Raw genomic sequence first — 13432 nt, forward strand, 5'->3', positions numbered from 1 at the left:
CCGCCATCTTGAAAAGGTCGGCAGTTAGGACGGTTTCATCAGCGATGTGGGTAAGACTGGGAACTGCGCTAAAGGAATAACGGATAAATCCGCATTCTTCCCAAGTCTCTTAGAAGCCAATATTTTAAATAAATCCGTAGATCGATGTAGTCGGCACTGGCACGATTAAGGGGACATTACTTAGCAAATCCTCCTCAGGTGCAAATACCAGTTCCCCCTATCCCCTGCGTTTGGACGGTAGTATATGCCAATCCGAGCGTGTGTTCACGACTACGACGAGTCTGCCGCACTTCCGGCCAGATCGCCGGATATCCGCTGAGTGACCCTTACGAGTCCTTCTTGATCCTGAAGTGGAATAGGTGCCGCTGTTGCTGTTGGTGTTGGTGTTGAATTCAGAACTGTAGCGGCACATGGGGCTGGAGGACGAGCGAAAGATGCTGACCGGGTCCGGAGATCCCAAGGAGGTAAGGGAAGGCGACCGACTCGACCCTCTTCACTGCCCAGAGGCTGAAGACCTACCCCGCCAAAACACACCTGGGGCCCTGTTGGCCCTGGATTCGCCCCTAGAGTTTGCACGGTCGGGATTGCTGGTTCCCTCGACCCTTCCACAGAATTTGTCTATTCATCTTGGACAAGTAGATGACTAGCCCTTTTCTGGGCTTAGTTTCTCCGTTCTGTGAATGCGGTGGAGGTGTAACGACAGCGAAAATGCTGTCGCCTAAACTTTTGTAAAAATAGTATATTTTTAGTCAGCCAGGTGATCTGAGACCCTGGTTTGACAGGTTTAGGGAGCAAGCCGACCGGCCTTTAGTGTCTCTCTCCGCTCAGGTCAGGAATCCTGCCACATCTTCTATGGAGGCTCCGGAGATCTGGCCTTACGCTAGATAAGTGAAGAAGTGGTTTCTTTTTCTTTGGTAGGGTGGGGGTGGGAGGTATATTTGGGGACAGTGTAGGAATGTGCAGTATAATTCTGCGATGATGGAAGAGGGAGCTCTTTCCCAGAGTAAGAATGCCAATGTAATAATTATTGACTGTTTACTATTCCAAGTACTTTATATGACTAATTCATTTAAGCCACACAGTAGTCCTATGGGGTAAGTATTGGGGACTGTTATTATGGTCATTTTACAGATGAAAAACTAGCATAGAAAGGTTAAATATCTTTTCTAAGGACCACAGCTTTAATCACGGAGCGGGGAGTTGAACCCAAGCAGCATGGTTTCAGAGACAAGACTTAGCCACGGTTCCTACAGCTTTACAGAAGCCAGCTAGCTTTTGGTTTTCAGTCACATTTCCTATCCTTTGTTCTCTAGTCACTTCGCAGCAGCTGTTCCAGGTTTATGGGTTCTGAATAGTTAGAAACTAGTTTATCCCTTGATTTTTCCTAGTCTTCTTATTTTCAGACAGGGGAACAGAAGGAAATGGAGCCAGCCTCAGGAAGTTCAGCAGGACGTATACCAGAAAGTTCAGTAGGGCTCTCCATAGCAGTAGATGAAAAGAAGGTAGTCAGTTTTTTAAATTAAGAAAACTTTGGGGCACCTGGGTGGCTCAGTCCTTAAGCGTCTGCCTTCGGCTCAGGTCACAATCCCAGGGTCCTGGGATAGAGCCCGCATTGGACTCCGTGCTCAGCGGGAGCCTGCTTCTCCCTCTCACTTCGCTGCTCCCCCCTGCTTGTCCTGTATCAAATAAATAAAATCTTTAAAAAAAGAAAGAAAACTGAGGTCATTTATGACGAACCTATACTTTTTGGACATTAAATCTTTTTATTTAGTGTGACCTTGGTTTTTGTCATTGACTGGAAATTTTACATGAAGTAGTCCATATTCAGACATAGTATTTGGATTTGTTTTTCCAAAACATGCCCTGATGCTTCTGACACAAAATTATCAAAATGATCCATGTAGTAGCATTGCTAATAGGGAAATGATACAGAGGTCTTGCTTTTAGGATACTAATTTCAGGTTTCTAACTGAGGCAGAATATGATTTCAATTTTTTTGAAAAACATTTCAGTATGAATTTTTTTAAAGAGCAAGGTTAAGAAGGCTTAATGAAAAACTAGAATTTGACATCCCAAAAATCATCTTCATGTTTAGAAGAGATCTTTGCTAATTGTGAGAATAAATAGCATGGGTTATAGTTAAACCTGCCTTAGCCCTCCCAGCTTTCATGAGCTTTGGTCTTTTCCCCAAAGGGCATGGTAGAGAATAAAGCAGATTGTGTTGGAATTTTGAAAACATAATGAGGGATTGCTGAGCTAGTTCTTATTTTCCTATATACCTTTTCTTTCCCTTCCTCCAAATGTGGATATGTGCATGTGCAGGCAGGCAAACAGCTTGCTTTTGACAGGTTGAAATATTGATCAGACTCGGCTGTGCCCCAGATTTTGGCCTATAATGATGCTCCCACAGGGAATTTTTTATACTGCTCTCCTTGGAAGAAAGGAAACTAAGTTTGAGGTTGTGCACCTGAATCAGAAGTAAATAGGCAGGAGTTGGTGTTTCCAATCTTGTGAATGGGTTACTCTAGACCTTTGATGCACTTATGCTGATAGTCTGCTTAAGAGTCCTGGGAGTTCACCAAGTCAAAAAGCAGTGACTGTAACCGTTTTTAGTTAAGCTCTGGCTAAAGAAAAGTTTAGGTTTGGCCATTTTCATATTCCCAGTTCATGTTCAGAGTCTAGAAAAAATGTTAGTTTTCCTCCTAACTTTGGGATATAAGGACTAAATTGAGCTATTTCTGGTAATACTAGGGCCTACCAGAATTTCAAACAAAAACACTTTAAGTTATGTAGGTTCCATGTGAACATCAGCTTGAATCTGTATCAAAAAATGTCTAATTGGGGCACCAGTTGGCTCAGTCGATAGAGCGTGTGAATCTTGATCTCAGGGTGGTGAGTTCAAGCTTCACGTTGGGCATAGAGCTTTAAAAAAAAAGAAAGAAAATATCTAATTAGTGTTCTCTCTAAACTGGGAGCCCTTAAGGGTCTGTTGTGATTAATCAAATTACAGATACGAAAGTACTTTATAAACTTTATTTATTTTAAATATTTTATTTATTTACTTGAGAGAGAGAAATCGAGACAGCACAAGCAAGGGAGAGGGGCAGAGAGAAAGGGAGAAGCAGACTCCCCCTGAGCAGGGAGCCCGATGTGGGGCTCGATCATAGAACCCTGAGATCATGACCTGAGCCGAAGGCAGAGTTTAACCGACTGAGCCACCCAGGCGCCCCACTTTATAAACTTTAGAGTGTCCTACACACTAGGTTGTTGCTAATGAAAGTGAGATTGTGTGTCCTTGTTGAAATGTTTGTTTTAATTAGGTATGGTAATAGTACAGGCATGGAGACAACTGTTTTTGAAAGAAGAGTTTATTATGAGTCCCAAGAGAAGGGAGGGAAGGCCACACCACTCAGGGCCACCTGGAGAAGGGCCTGGACCATCGGAAAGAGCAAGGGAAACCAGACTCTTGGTTTCTGAGGGAAAAAATGGGTGAGGCAGGATAGGCAAGCTCTGGCAAATTTAGGATTGGATTATTTGAGTAATTTCTGTGGGTTCTGGGCTATAGGGGTGGTCTCTAGCTGTTTGGTACTTGGCCTTCAGGGTGATTAGGGCAGGAGCAATAATTGGTTTAGTCTAGGAGATAAAGGAAGTGATTGGTGATAAGGGTTTTGGATTGGTTGGTTTACATACGAAAGGTGTGTCCCGTGGGAGGGGCTTTCGCTCCAGGATTAGCAAAGCCCCTAAAATGTCAAAGCGTCATAAAATACCGAAAATTTTAAAACACAATTAATACAGTGTTTATCCTCAGTAATTACAACATCAGTATGATTAGGAATATATATCCTAAGTTGCTGCTGACATTTATTTTGTTTTCCTTTTGTAGGAGGAAGAGGAGGAGGAGGAATTAGTGGTAAGAGCCGTCTCAGGTTTGGAACCATCTCAGTAAAAGGAAGTTTGAGCTTCATGAACTCTAAGGGCATTTTAAGGAGTCTTTATTTGACACGTGGGAGAGAATGGAAATGGAAAAAACCTTTAATACTTCTTTCCTGTGCTGTGGAGTGTTTGGGGGGTGCGGGCCTGGGAAGCTGAGTCTTTTCTAGGTTTGGAGCTTCTTTAGTCATGGTGTCAGGGAGCAGAGCAGCATCTTGAGGGCCTGGTATTCAGTTATCTATCTGCTATTTGCGGTTTAATAAAGGACTCTGGAAGAAACTTTTCTTATATAGTCCTTCTCCATGTTAATATTGCCTTTCTAGCTGGGCAGCTGGGGTACATAGGCCTGGCTGTCAGGTGGGAATTCAAATTCACAGACATTACATATCCCAAATGCTGTGTTAACAAGTAAGGCCTCCTATAGATCTACTTCAAGTTTGGCTAGGTTTCCTTTACCACCTTGTTTTTCAGATAGGACTGAGGCTTTCAGTGCATACTGGCAACCTTGGAAGGCAGGAATGTGAAACTTTCCCCTACTACTTAGCATCAGAATTGAATGGGAGACCCCATTCTGCCATTTCTGGCGGCAGTGTGGCTCTGCCAGCTGGCCTTCTGCACGGTAATTCAGAGGCAGCACCTTGGTTTGGTGGTTGTATTAATCAAAGCGGATGGTTTGTGGGTCTCCTCCTAAAACCCGCATTTCTGTGTTTCTCCTTCAGGATCCCCTAACAACAGTGAGAGAGCAATGCGAACAGCTGGAGAAATGTGTAAAGGCTCGGGAGCGGCTAGAGCTCTGTGACCAGCGTGTATCCTCCAGGTCACAGACGGAGGAGGATTGCACCGAGGAGCTCTTTGACTTCCTGCATGCAAGGGACCACTGCGTAAGTCAGCCTAGTCAGGAAGGGGGAAGCTTACATTGGCCAGGCAGACTTGGTGCTGACAACTTTTCCATACTAGGGGCAGATCCAGCAATAAGCATTTACTTACTGGCCCATCTATGTCAGGTACAGTGCAGAGCACTTTACATAAATCATCTTACGTAATTCTACTACTTTCACTGGAGATAGGTCTCATTAGCCACATTTTTATAGCCACATTTGTACAGATCTGTACAAATACAGATACAGATTTTTACTGAGGCTTAAAGAAGAGAAATGATGTCCCAACTTGGACTGCTAAACATTGGAGAAGCTGGATTTTGTACCTTTAAGTAACAGGCTATTCTTTAAAATCATTTATATCCTCCAGTATGTCTTGTACATGGTAGTTGGTCCAAAAAGTTTTCCTTTTTTTTTTTTAAAGATTTTATTTATTTGGGGCACCTGGGTGGCTCAGTCGTTAAGCATCTGCCTTCGGCTCAGGTCCTGATCCCAGTGCCCTGGGATCGAGCCCCACATTGGGCTCCCTGCTCTGCGGGGAGTCTGCTTCTCCCTCTGCCACTCCCCCTGCTTGTGTTCCCTCTCTCACTCTCTCTGTCAAATAAATACCTACTAGGATGGGTATAATCAAAAAGATAGGGAGAAATGGGTGAAGGGGGGTCAAAAGGTAAAAAGGAAAAAATAAATGACCTCTCCCCCCTGAAAAAAGTTAATGATCTCCACTCAGCCAACTTTATATATGCTTCAACAATCCCAGGGGCACTGGCTGGCACAATTGGTAGAGCACGCATCTCTCTATCTCAGGGTCTTAAGTTCAAGCCCCATGTTGGGCGTAGAGCTTACTTAAAAAAAAAAAAATCCCAATATAGGTGTTTTAATTCTATGATATACAGTGGAAATACACAAATGCACTCCCCACCCCCATTAAACACATTGTTACAATTAAGGAAGATATTTTATAAAGATAGAAAAATCTGACTGAAATCATACTGCCTAGAGATAACCATGTTTTCTTGTATATACTATCAGATTTTTAAACAAAAATGGAATCCAAATACATTTAATATAAAATATGAGTAGAGGCATTATATTCCTTTTTCAACATAATTTTAGTGGAAAGAAGGAAAATTTTTTTTTTTTTAAAGATTTTATTTATTTATTTGAGACAGAGAGAATGAGAGACAGAGAGCATGAGAGGGAGGAGGGTCAGAGGGAGAAGCAGACTCCCCGCCGAACAGGGAGCCCGATGCGGGACTCGATTCCGGGACTCCAGGATCATGACCTGAGCCGAAGGCAGTCGCTTAACCAACTGAGCCACCCAGGCGCCCCTAGAAAGAAGGAAAATTTATATACCAAATACCCATCTATAATTCTCCATATCATTAAAAAAAATAGATCGGTGTTGGCGATTTGGAGAAATTGGAAACCTCATACACTGCTGTTGGGGATGTAGATTGGTGTAGCCCTATAGAAGACAGTCTGGCAGTTCTTCAAAAAGTTAAACATAGAGTTAACAAATGATCCAGTAATTCTCCTAGGTATATACTCAAGAGAAATGAAGATATATGTCTGTACAAAAGCTTGTACAAACATAATCACTGAAGCATTATTCATAATAGAAAGTGGAAATAACATAAATGTTCATCAATTGATAAATAGATAAAATGTAATATATCCATATAATGGAATATTATTTGGTAATAAAAAGAAATGAAGCACTTTATTCAAAAAGTTAAACTCTGCTATATGATCCAGCAATTCCGCTTCTGGTTGTATACCCAAAAGAATTGAGACTCTGTTCAGTTGAACAGATATTTGTACATGCATGTTCATATAGCATTCATAATAGCTAAAAGATGGATGCAACCCAAATGTCCGTTGTGGTATATACCTATAATGAAATATTTAGCCTTAAAAAGGGAAGAAACTCTGACATGTTACAACCTGTATGAACCTTGAAGACATGCTAAGTAAAATAAACCAATCACAAAAAGACAAATATGTCATTCCACTTACGAGGTGCCTAGAATAATCAAATTCATATAAAGTGGAATGGTAGTTACCAGGGTCTTCAGGGAGGGGGAAGTGGGGAATTACTTAGTTTCAGTTTGGGAAGATGAAAAATTCTGGAAATTGATAATTGCTGGACAATGAGTTACTTAATGCCCCAGAAATGTAGAGTTAAAAATCATTAAAATGAGGGCACCTGGCAGGCTTGTTCACTGGAGCATGTGACTCTTGATCTCAGGGTTGAGGGCCGATGTGTTGTTTTTTTTTTTTTTTTTAGATTTTATTTATTTCTTTGACAGAGACACAGTGAGAGAGGGAACACAAGCAGCGGGAGTGGGAGAGGGAGAAGCAGCTTCCCGCGGAGCAGGGAGCCCGATGCGGGGCTCGATCCCAGGACCCTGGGATCATGACCTGAGCTGAAGGCAGACGCTTAATGACTGAGCCACCCAGGTGCCCCTTGGGGTTGTGATTTTGAGCCCCATGTTTGTCATAGACTTTACTTAAAAAAAAATACAGTTAAAATGGTAAATTGTATGTTATTTAAATACTTTTATGAGCCAAGCACTGGGTTGAGATGTAGGAATGAGATAGGCATGGTCCCTTCCTTCACTTAGTTGAACCAGCATAGAAGACAAGTAGAATACTTAACTCTATTGCGTATAACCTTCTCAGGATGGCCTTCACTAATCCTCTATTTAAAGCTGCTATGCTCCCCCCACTTTTTATTTTCCTCAGAGCGTTTATCACTGTCAGAAGTTTACCTTATGTGTATATTTCTCTTATTAGTCTCTCAGTTTCTTAAGAGACAGATACTTCCTGGTTTACCATTATAGCTCACTCAGCACCTAGAACAGTAGCTGGTGTGTAGTAGATGTTATATAAATATTTTTATGTTAATAAACACTGTGATATGGGAGATATAAGTTTCTTTGGGGGAAGAATGAGGAGGGACAGATTTGTGTGGGGATAGGAGTTTATTTAGAGAACACTTACAAGAAATGACATGTAAACTTAAGTTCTAAAGGAAAGATAAAGATTTTTTAAAAAGTAGAAAAGAGAGGGGCACCTGGGTGGCTCAGTAGTTAAGCGTCTGCCTTCGGCTCAGGTCATGATCCCAGGGTCCTGGGATCGAGCCCCACATTGGGCTCCCTGCTTGGCGGGAAGCCTGCTTCTCCCTCTCCCACTCCCCCTGCTTGTGTTCCCTCTCTCGCTGTGTCTCTCTCTGTCAAATAAATAAATAAAATCTTAAAAAAAAAAAAAAGTAGAAAAGAGAGTTTTAGGTAGCAGGGAGATAGTATTCAGGTAACTGAAGGTAGTTCACTAGGGCTCAAGAGGCGTATGGGTGTGTGGGAAGGCTTTGGAGAGAGAAGAGGCAGTAGTGCTCCAGGTCATGAAGGACCTTGTAAGCTGTGACGTTAAAGCTGCCAGTTGATGACATCCTTTTCTTTCCCCCATCTAGGTGGCCCACAAACTCTTTAACAGCTTGAAATAAATGTGCATACTTCACCCCCGCCTTCATCACCCGAGCATCAGGATATTTCATGGTTTCGACCATGCCATTTGTTTCTTATCTGTGTAACTGTACGTTCATGTGAACCTCATGGATCTTGGCTTAGGCAAGTAACTTCTATGTAATTAGCAGTGATTCCTCTTAATAAAGTCCAGTGATCTGCAGACCTGCTGCCTCCTTTCCTCTTTTTTTTTTTTTTAATTTGAAAATCTCAAACATAAGACTAGGTAGAACAATAATCAACACCCATGTACCCATCACCCAGCAAGTATGTATCTCTTTTTTATTTTTTAAGATTTATTTATTTGAGAGACAGTATGTGCTGGGGTAGGGGCAGAGGGACAGGCAGACTGCCTGCTGAGCAGGGGAGCCCAATGCGGGACTCAATCCCAGGACCCCGAGATCATGACCTAAGCCAAAGGCAGACACTTAACCTATTGAGCCACCCAGGCGCCCGCAAGTATGTATCTCTTAATGATAAGGACTAACAAAGTTTACCTTGATGCCATTATCGCAGTTAAAATGAACAGTGATGGATGACTTAATTTTATTGGATACCCAGTCGATATGAAAGTCTCCTACCACAGAAGTGTCTTTTGACAGTTTTTGGTCTCACTGTCCAACAAGGTTGCTTTTTTCTTTAAAAAAGATTTTATTTGATGGGGCACCTGGGTGGCTCATTGGTTAAGTGTCTGCCTTCGGCTCAGGTCATGATCCCAGGGTCCTGGGATCAAGTCCTGCATTGGGCTCCCAGCTCAGGGGGAAGCCTGCTTCTCCCTCTCCCACTCCCCTGTTTGTGTTCCCTCTCTTGCTGTGTCTCTGTCAAATAAATAAAATCTTTAAAAAAAAAAGTAAGAATTTATTTGAGACAGAGCATGAGTGGGGGGAGGGGCAGAGGGTAAAGCAGGCTCTTTCAGTCTATTGTCCTAGCTACAGGGATGGCCAGCATTTCACAGCCATTTCTGATTTAGAACCCATTTCATGGTGATGTATAATCTCACAAATAACTTTATAAATGGTGGCATTGTATTTGTTGTATGTAATGTGATTATTTTCAAACATCTCATTAAAATTTCAAACATACGGCAAAGCTGAAAATTTACAGTGAACATCCCTAAACTCATTACTCAGATTTTAACGAATGGTATTCTAGTGTTAGTGTTATCACAGAAAGGAGGAATTACTCAGAGAAATAGCTCCAGAATTCTGCCTAGAGGATGGCTTGAGTCTGTTGGCTAAATATTAAGCTGCAAATGAATAGGGCAAAGCTCCCGTGTAGCCAGGCAATGAACTACTGGGTACTTATAAACTGAATAATATCCAAAGTTAACAGAAGGCTGGGAGATATTTGAGTTTTGACCAGCTAATGTGGGGAATTTTATTGAACTTGTTGAACACCTGTTGTTCAATGAACAAGCATTGAACTTGAACTCCAGAAGAGGGCGTTTCAGCAGTAGGGCTAAAATTAGCCCTAGAAAGAGGCCGCTCAGGATAGTCTATACCCCATCTTAAAAAGGAGCCTTGAAAGGATCAAGCTGATTCACAAAAATACCTGACTGCCTGCCATAACAAAGTCCAAGACATTTTAAAAGAAGTCAACAAAATCCAGCATTCAACAATGTAAATTTTATAATACCAAACATTCAATAAAAAATCGCTAGACCTGCAAAAAAAGCAGGCAAATGTGACCAGGAGAAAAATAGTCAATAAAAACAGACACATGATGATAAGATGATAAAATAGTAGACAAGGACTTTGAAAGCACTATTACAAATATACCAAAGGATTTAATGGAAATGAACATAATGAGAGAAGTAGAAAGTATAAAATGAATCAAATAGAATTTTTGGAACTTAAAAGTACAATATCTGGGGGCACCTGGGTGGCTCAGTTAAGTGTCCCAACTCCTGGTTTCGGCTCAGGTCATGATCTCAGGGTTGTGAGATTGAGCCCCAGATGGGCTCCTCGCTCAGCGCCAAGTCTGCTTAAGATTCTCTCCCTTTCCCCCTGCCCCCACTCGCGTGTTCTCTTTCTCAAAAAAAAAAGTACAATATCTGAAATTTCAAATTCACTTAAGATTGGCAAAAGATTACACACTGAAGAAGAAAAAGAATAGGTGTGCTTGTATGTTCTTGAAGACACAGCAGCAGAAACCAAAAAAACTTGAAGCACAAGAGAAAAAGAAACACTAAAAATAGATGAACAAGGAAAAGGTAAGCTGTGAGATAATACCAAATGGCCCAGAAGGGGGAGGGGGGGATTGGAGGGAAGAAAGAAAAGAAATTTTTTTTACCAAAATTACTTTTTTTGAAGTATACCAAATTACTTTATTTGAAGGAAAGTTACAAATGAAAGAAAAGTCGACGTTTTGGAACAGAAAAAAAATTTTGCGGGGTGCCTGGGTGGCTTAGTCAGGTGAGCATCTGCCTTCAGCTCGGGTCTTGATCTCGGGATCCTGGGATCAAGCCCCGCATTGGGCTCCCTGATCAGTGGGGTGTCTGCTTCTCCCTCTGCCCTTCGTTGTGCTGTCTCCAATAAATAAATAAATCTTTAAAAAAAATTTGAAACAGTAATGGTTGAAATTTTCCAAGTATAATGAAAATTATAAACTCACAGTTCCCAGAAGCTCAACAGACTCCAGCCAGAATAAACAGGAAATCACATCAAGTCACTTACCCCCAAATTGCTGAAAACTAGTGATAAGAAAATCTTAAAGAGAGAAGATGCATTACATACAGAGGCACAACAGTAAATTACTACCCACTTCTCTTAAGAAAACTCATCTTTAAAGTGTTGAAAGAAGTAAATATCCCAGAATTCCATATCTAGTGAAAATATCCTTAAATGAAAAAATTAGGATGTTTTAAACAAATGAAAGGTGAGAGAATTCATTGTCAGCAGACTTGGACTCTAAGAAAGATTAAAGGAAGTTCTTAAAAAAAAAAAAGACACTGAATGGAAACTTTGATCTACATAAAGAAATGAACAGTCCCAGAAATGGTAAATAAATGGGTAAATAGGGGAAGGAAGGGGAAAAAAAGAGAGGGAGGCAAACCATAAGAGATTCTTAATGATAGAGAACAAACAGGGTTGCTGGAGGGGAGGTAGGTGGGAGATGGCCTAAATGGGTGATGGGTATTAAGGAGGGCACCTGTTGTGATGAGCACTGGGTGTTATATAAGTGATATAAGTGATGAATCACTAAATTCTACTCCTGAAGCCAACATTACACTATATGTTATATATAAATTCTATATATAAATTCTATAAATAAAAACTTGAAAGAAACAAGGGGTGCCTGGGTGGCTCAGCTGTTAAGCATCTGCCTTTGGCTAAGGTCAGGATCCCAGGGTCCTGGGATTGAGCCCCGCGTAGGGCTCCTTGCTCAGTGGAGAGCCTGCTTCTTCCTCTCCCTCTGCTGCTCCCCCTGCTTGTGCGCTCTCTCTTTCTGTGTCTCTGTCAAATAAATAAATAAAATCTTAAAAAAAAAATAAAACTTAATAAATGGGTAATAGAATAAGTATTTTATTTAAAAATTTTATTTAAAAGGTAGTTAGCAGGGCGCCTGGGTGGCTCAGTTGGTTAAGCGACTGCCTTCGGCTCAGGTCATGATCCTGGAGTCCCGGGATCGAGTCCTACATCGGGCTCCCTGCTCGGCGGGGGGTCTGCTTCTCCCTGTGACCCTCTTCCCTCTCGTGCTCTCTGTCTCTCATTCTCTCTCTCAAATAAATAAATAAAATCTTAAAAAAAAAATTAAAAAAAAAGGTAGTTAGCAATAAAAAGAACACATTAAGTAGAAAGAAAGAAATTATAAAGAAATTTATGAAGTAGAAAAGAAAGGAGAAAACCAACAAAACCACAAACTGTTTCTTTGTAAAGTTCAATAAAATAAACCTCTAGGTAGGCTGATAAAATTACCCGAGAGAGAAGACACAAATTACCAGTATCAGTGATGAGAGAGGGGACATTACTATAGATCCTACAAATCGGGTCAGCAGCTTTTTTCTGTAAAGATTCAGATAGCAAATATTTTTGGATTGTGGAGCATATGATCTCTAGAGCAACCATTCATCTCTATTGTTGTAAAGGAACCACAGTAAATAAAAGGTGTGGCTGTGTAAAAATAAAGCAGTATTTAAAAAATGGGTGGAAGGCTAATTTGGCCTGTGCTGTAGTTTGACGCCCCTTGCTAAACACACTAAAAGGAAGAAATCTGCCAACTTACATGAAATGAACATATTCTTTAAAAGTCTCAAATTGTTGGGGCGCCTGAGTGGCTCAGTTGTTAAGCGTCTGCCTTCGGCTCAGGTCATGATCCCAGGGTTCTGGGATCAAGCCCCGCATCGGGCTCCCTCCTTCGCGGGAAGCCTGCTTCTCCCTCTCCCACTCCTCCTGCTTGTGTTCGTTCTCTCACTGTGTCTCTCTCTGTCAAATAAATAAAATATTTAAAAAATAAAATAAAAGTCTCAAATAGTTAAAACTGCTACAAGAAGAACTGGAAAATTCAAATAGCCCTATATCAGGGTTTCTCAAATTTTAGCAGTCTTGACATTTTGGGCTAGATAATTCTTTGTGTGGGGGCATAGGGTTTGCAGCAGCATCCCTGGCTTCTACCCACCAGATGCCAGAAGCACTGTCTAGTTATAATAATCCCAAATATCTCCAGAGGTTACCAAGTGTCCCCTGGGGAAGGGGCATCATCTCTGGTTGAAAATCACTGCCCTATATCAACGAAAGAAATTGAATTTATAATTAAAAACCTTCCCTTCCTCCTCACCCTGTACTCCCCACCCCTGCAAAACAAAAACAAAAAACAAAAAAACACCCAAACACCCGACTCCAGGCCCAGAAGTCTTCACTGCTGAATTTGCAAGGATTTAAGGAAGAGTGGCGCCTGGCTGGCTCAGTCGGAAGAGCATGTGACTCTTGATCTTGGGGTTGTGAGTTTGAGCCCCACATTGGGTGGAGAGATTACTTAAATAAATAAAACTAGGGGCGCCTGGGTGGCTCAGTCGTTAAGCGTCTGCCTTCGGCTCAGGTCATAATCCCAGGGTCCTGGGATCGAGCCCCGCATCGGGCTCCCTGCTCCACGGGAAGCCTGCTT

The 13432-nt window shown here is 41.6% G+C and overlaps 1 protein-coding gene across 3 annotated transcripts; it reads left to right on the forward strand.

The window, feature by feature from the left end:
• Nucleotides 1-239: 239 nt before the first annotated feature.
• On the forward strand, nucleotides 240-8492 carry LOC110575016 (cytochrome b-c1 complex subunit 6, mitochondrial). Of its 3 annotated transcripts, XM_021683868.1 has the most exons (5): nucleotides 403-464; nucleotides 3884-3910; nucleotides 4402-4549; nucleotides 4650-4811; nucleotides 8278-8492. In XM_021683868.1, exons 3-5 carry the CDS (start codon nucleotides 4487-4489, stop codon nucleotides 8308-8310), a joined length of 258 nt encoding a protein of 85 aa, XP_021539543.1. In that variant the 5' UTR covers nucleotides 403-464; nucleotides 3884-3910; nucleotides 4402-4486; the 3' UTR covers nucleotides 8311-8492. The 3 variants fall into 3 exon arrangements, with proteins under 3 accessions (XP_021539542.1, XP_044769953.1, XP_021539543.1); XM_021683867.1 differs by lacking the exon at nucleotides 4402-4549 and having other exon boundaries at nucleotides 240-464; XM_044914018.1 differs by lacking the exons at nucleotides 3884-3910; nucleotides 4402-4549 and having other exon boundaries at nucleotides 311-464.
• The last annotated feature ends 4940 nt before the right edge of the window (nucleotides 8493-13432 follow it).

Source organism: Neomonachus schauinslandi, chromosome 4 (genome assembly GCF_002201575.2).
Source record: "Neomonachus schauinslandi chromosome 4, ASM220157v2, whole genome shotgun sequence".
Lineage (NCBI taxonomy): Eukaryota > Metazoa > Chordata > Mammalia > Carnivora > Phocidae > Neomonachus > Neomonachus schauinslandi.

What these genes read in the sequence shown, in the direction of transcription:
- LOC110575016 (XM_021683867.1), top strand. Translation starts at nt 411, where the DNA reads ATGGGGCTGGAGGACGAGCGAAAGATGCTGACCGGGTCCGGAGATCCC. An exon ending in GGTCCGGAGATCCCAAGGAG is followed by an intron (nt 465 to 3,883) that starts GTAAGGGAAGGC and finishes TTCCTTTTGTAG; the next exon opens with GAGGAAGAGGAGGAGGAGGA. An exon ending in TGCATGCAAGGGACCACTGC is followed by an intron (nt 4,812 to 8,277) that starts GTAAGTCAGCCT and finishes TCCCCCATCTAG; the next exon opens with GTGGCCCACAAACTCTTTAA.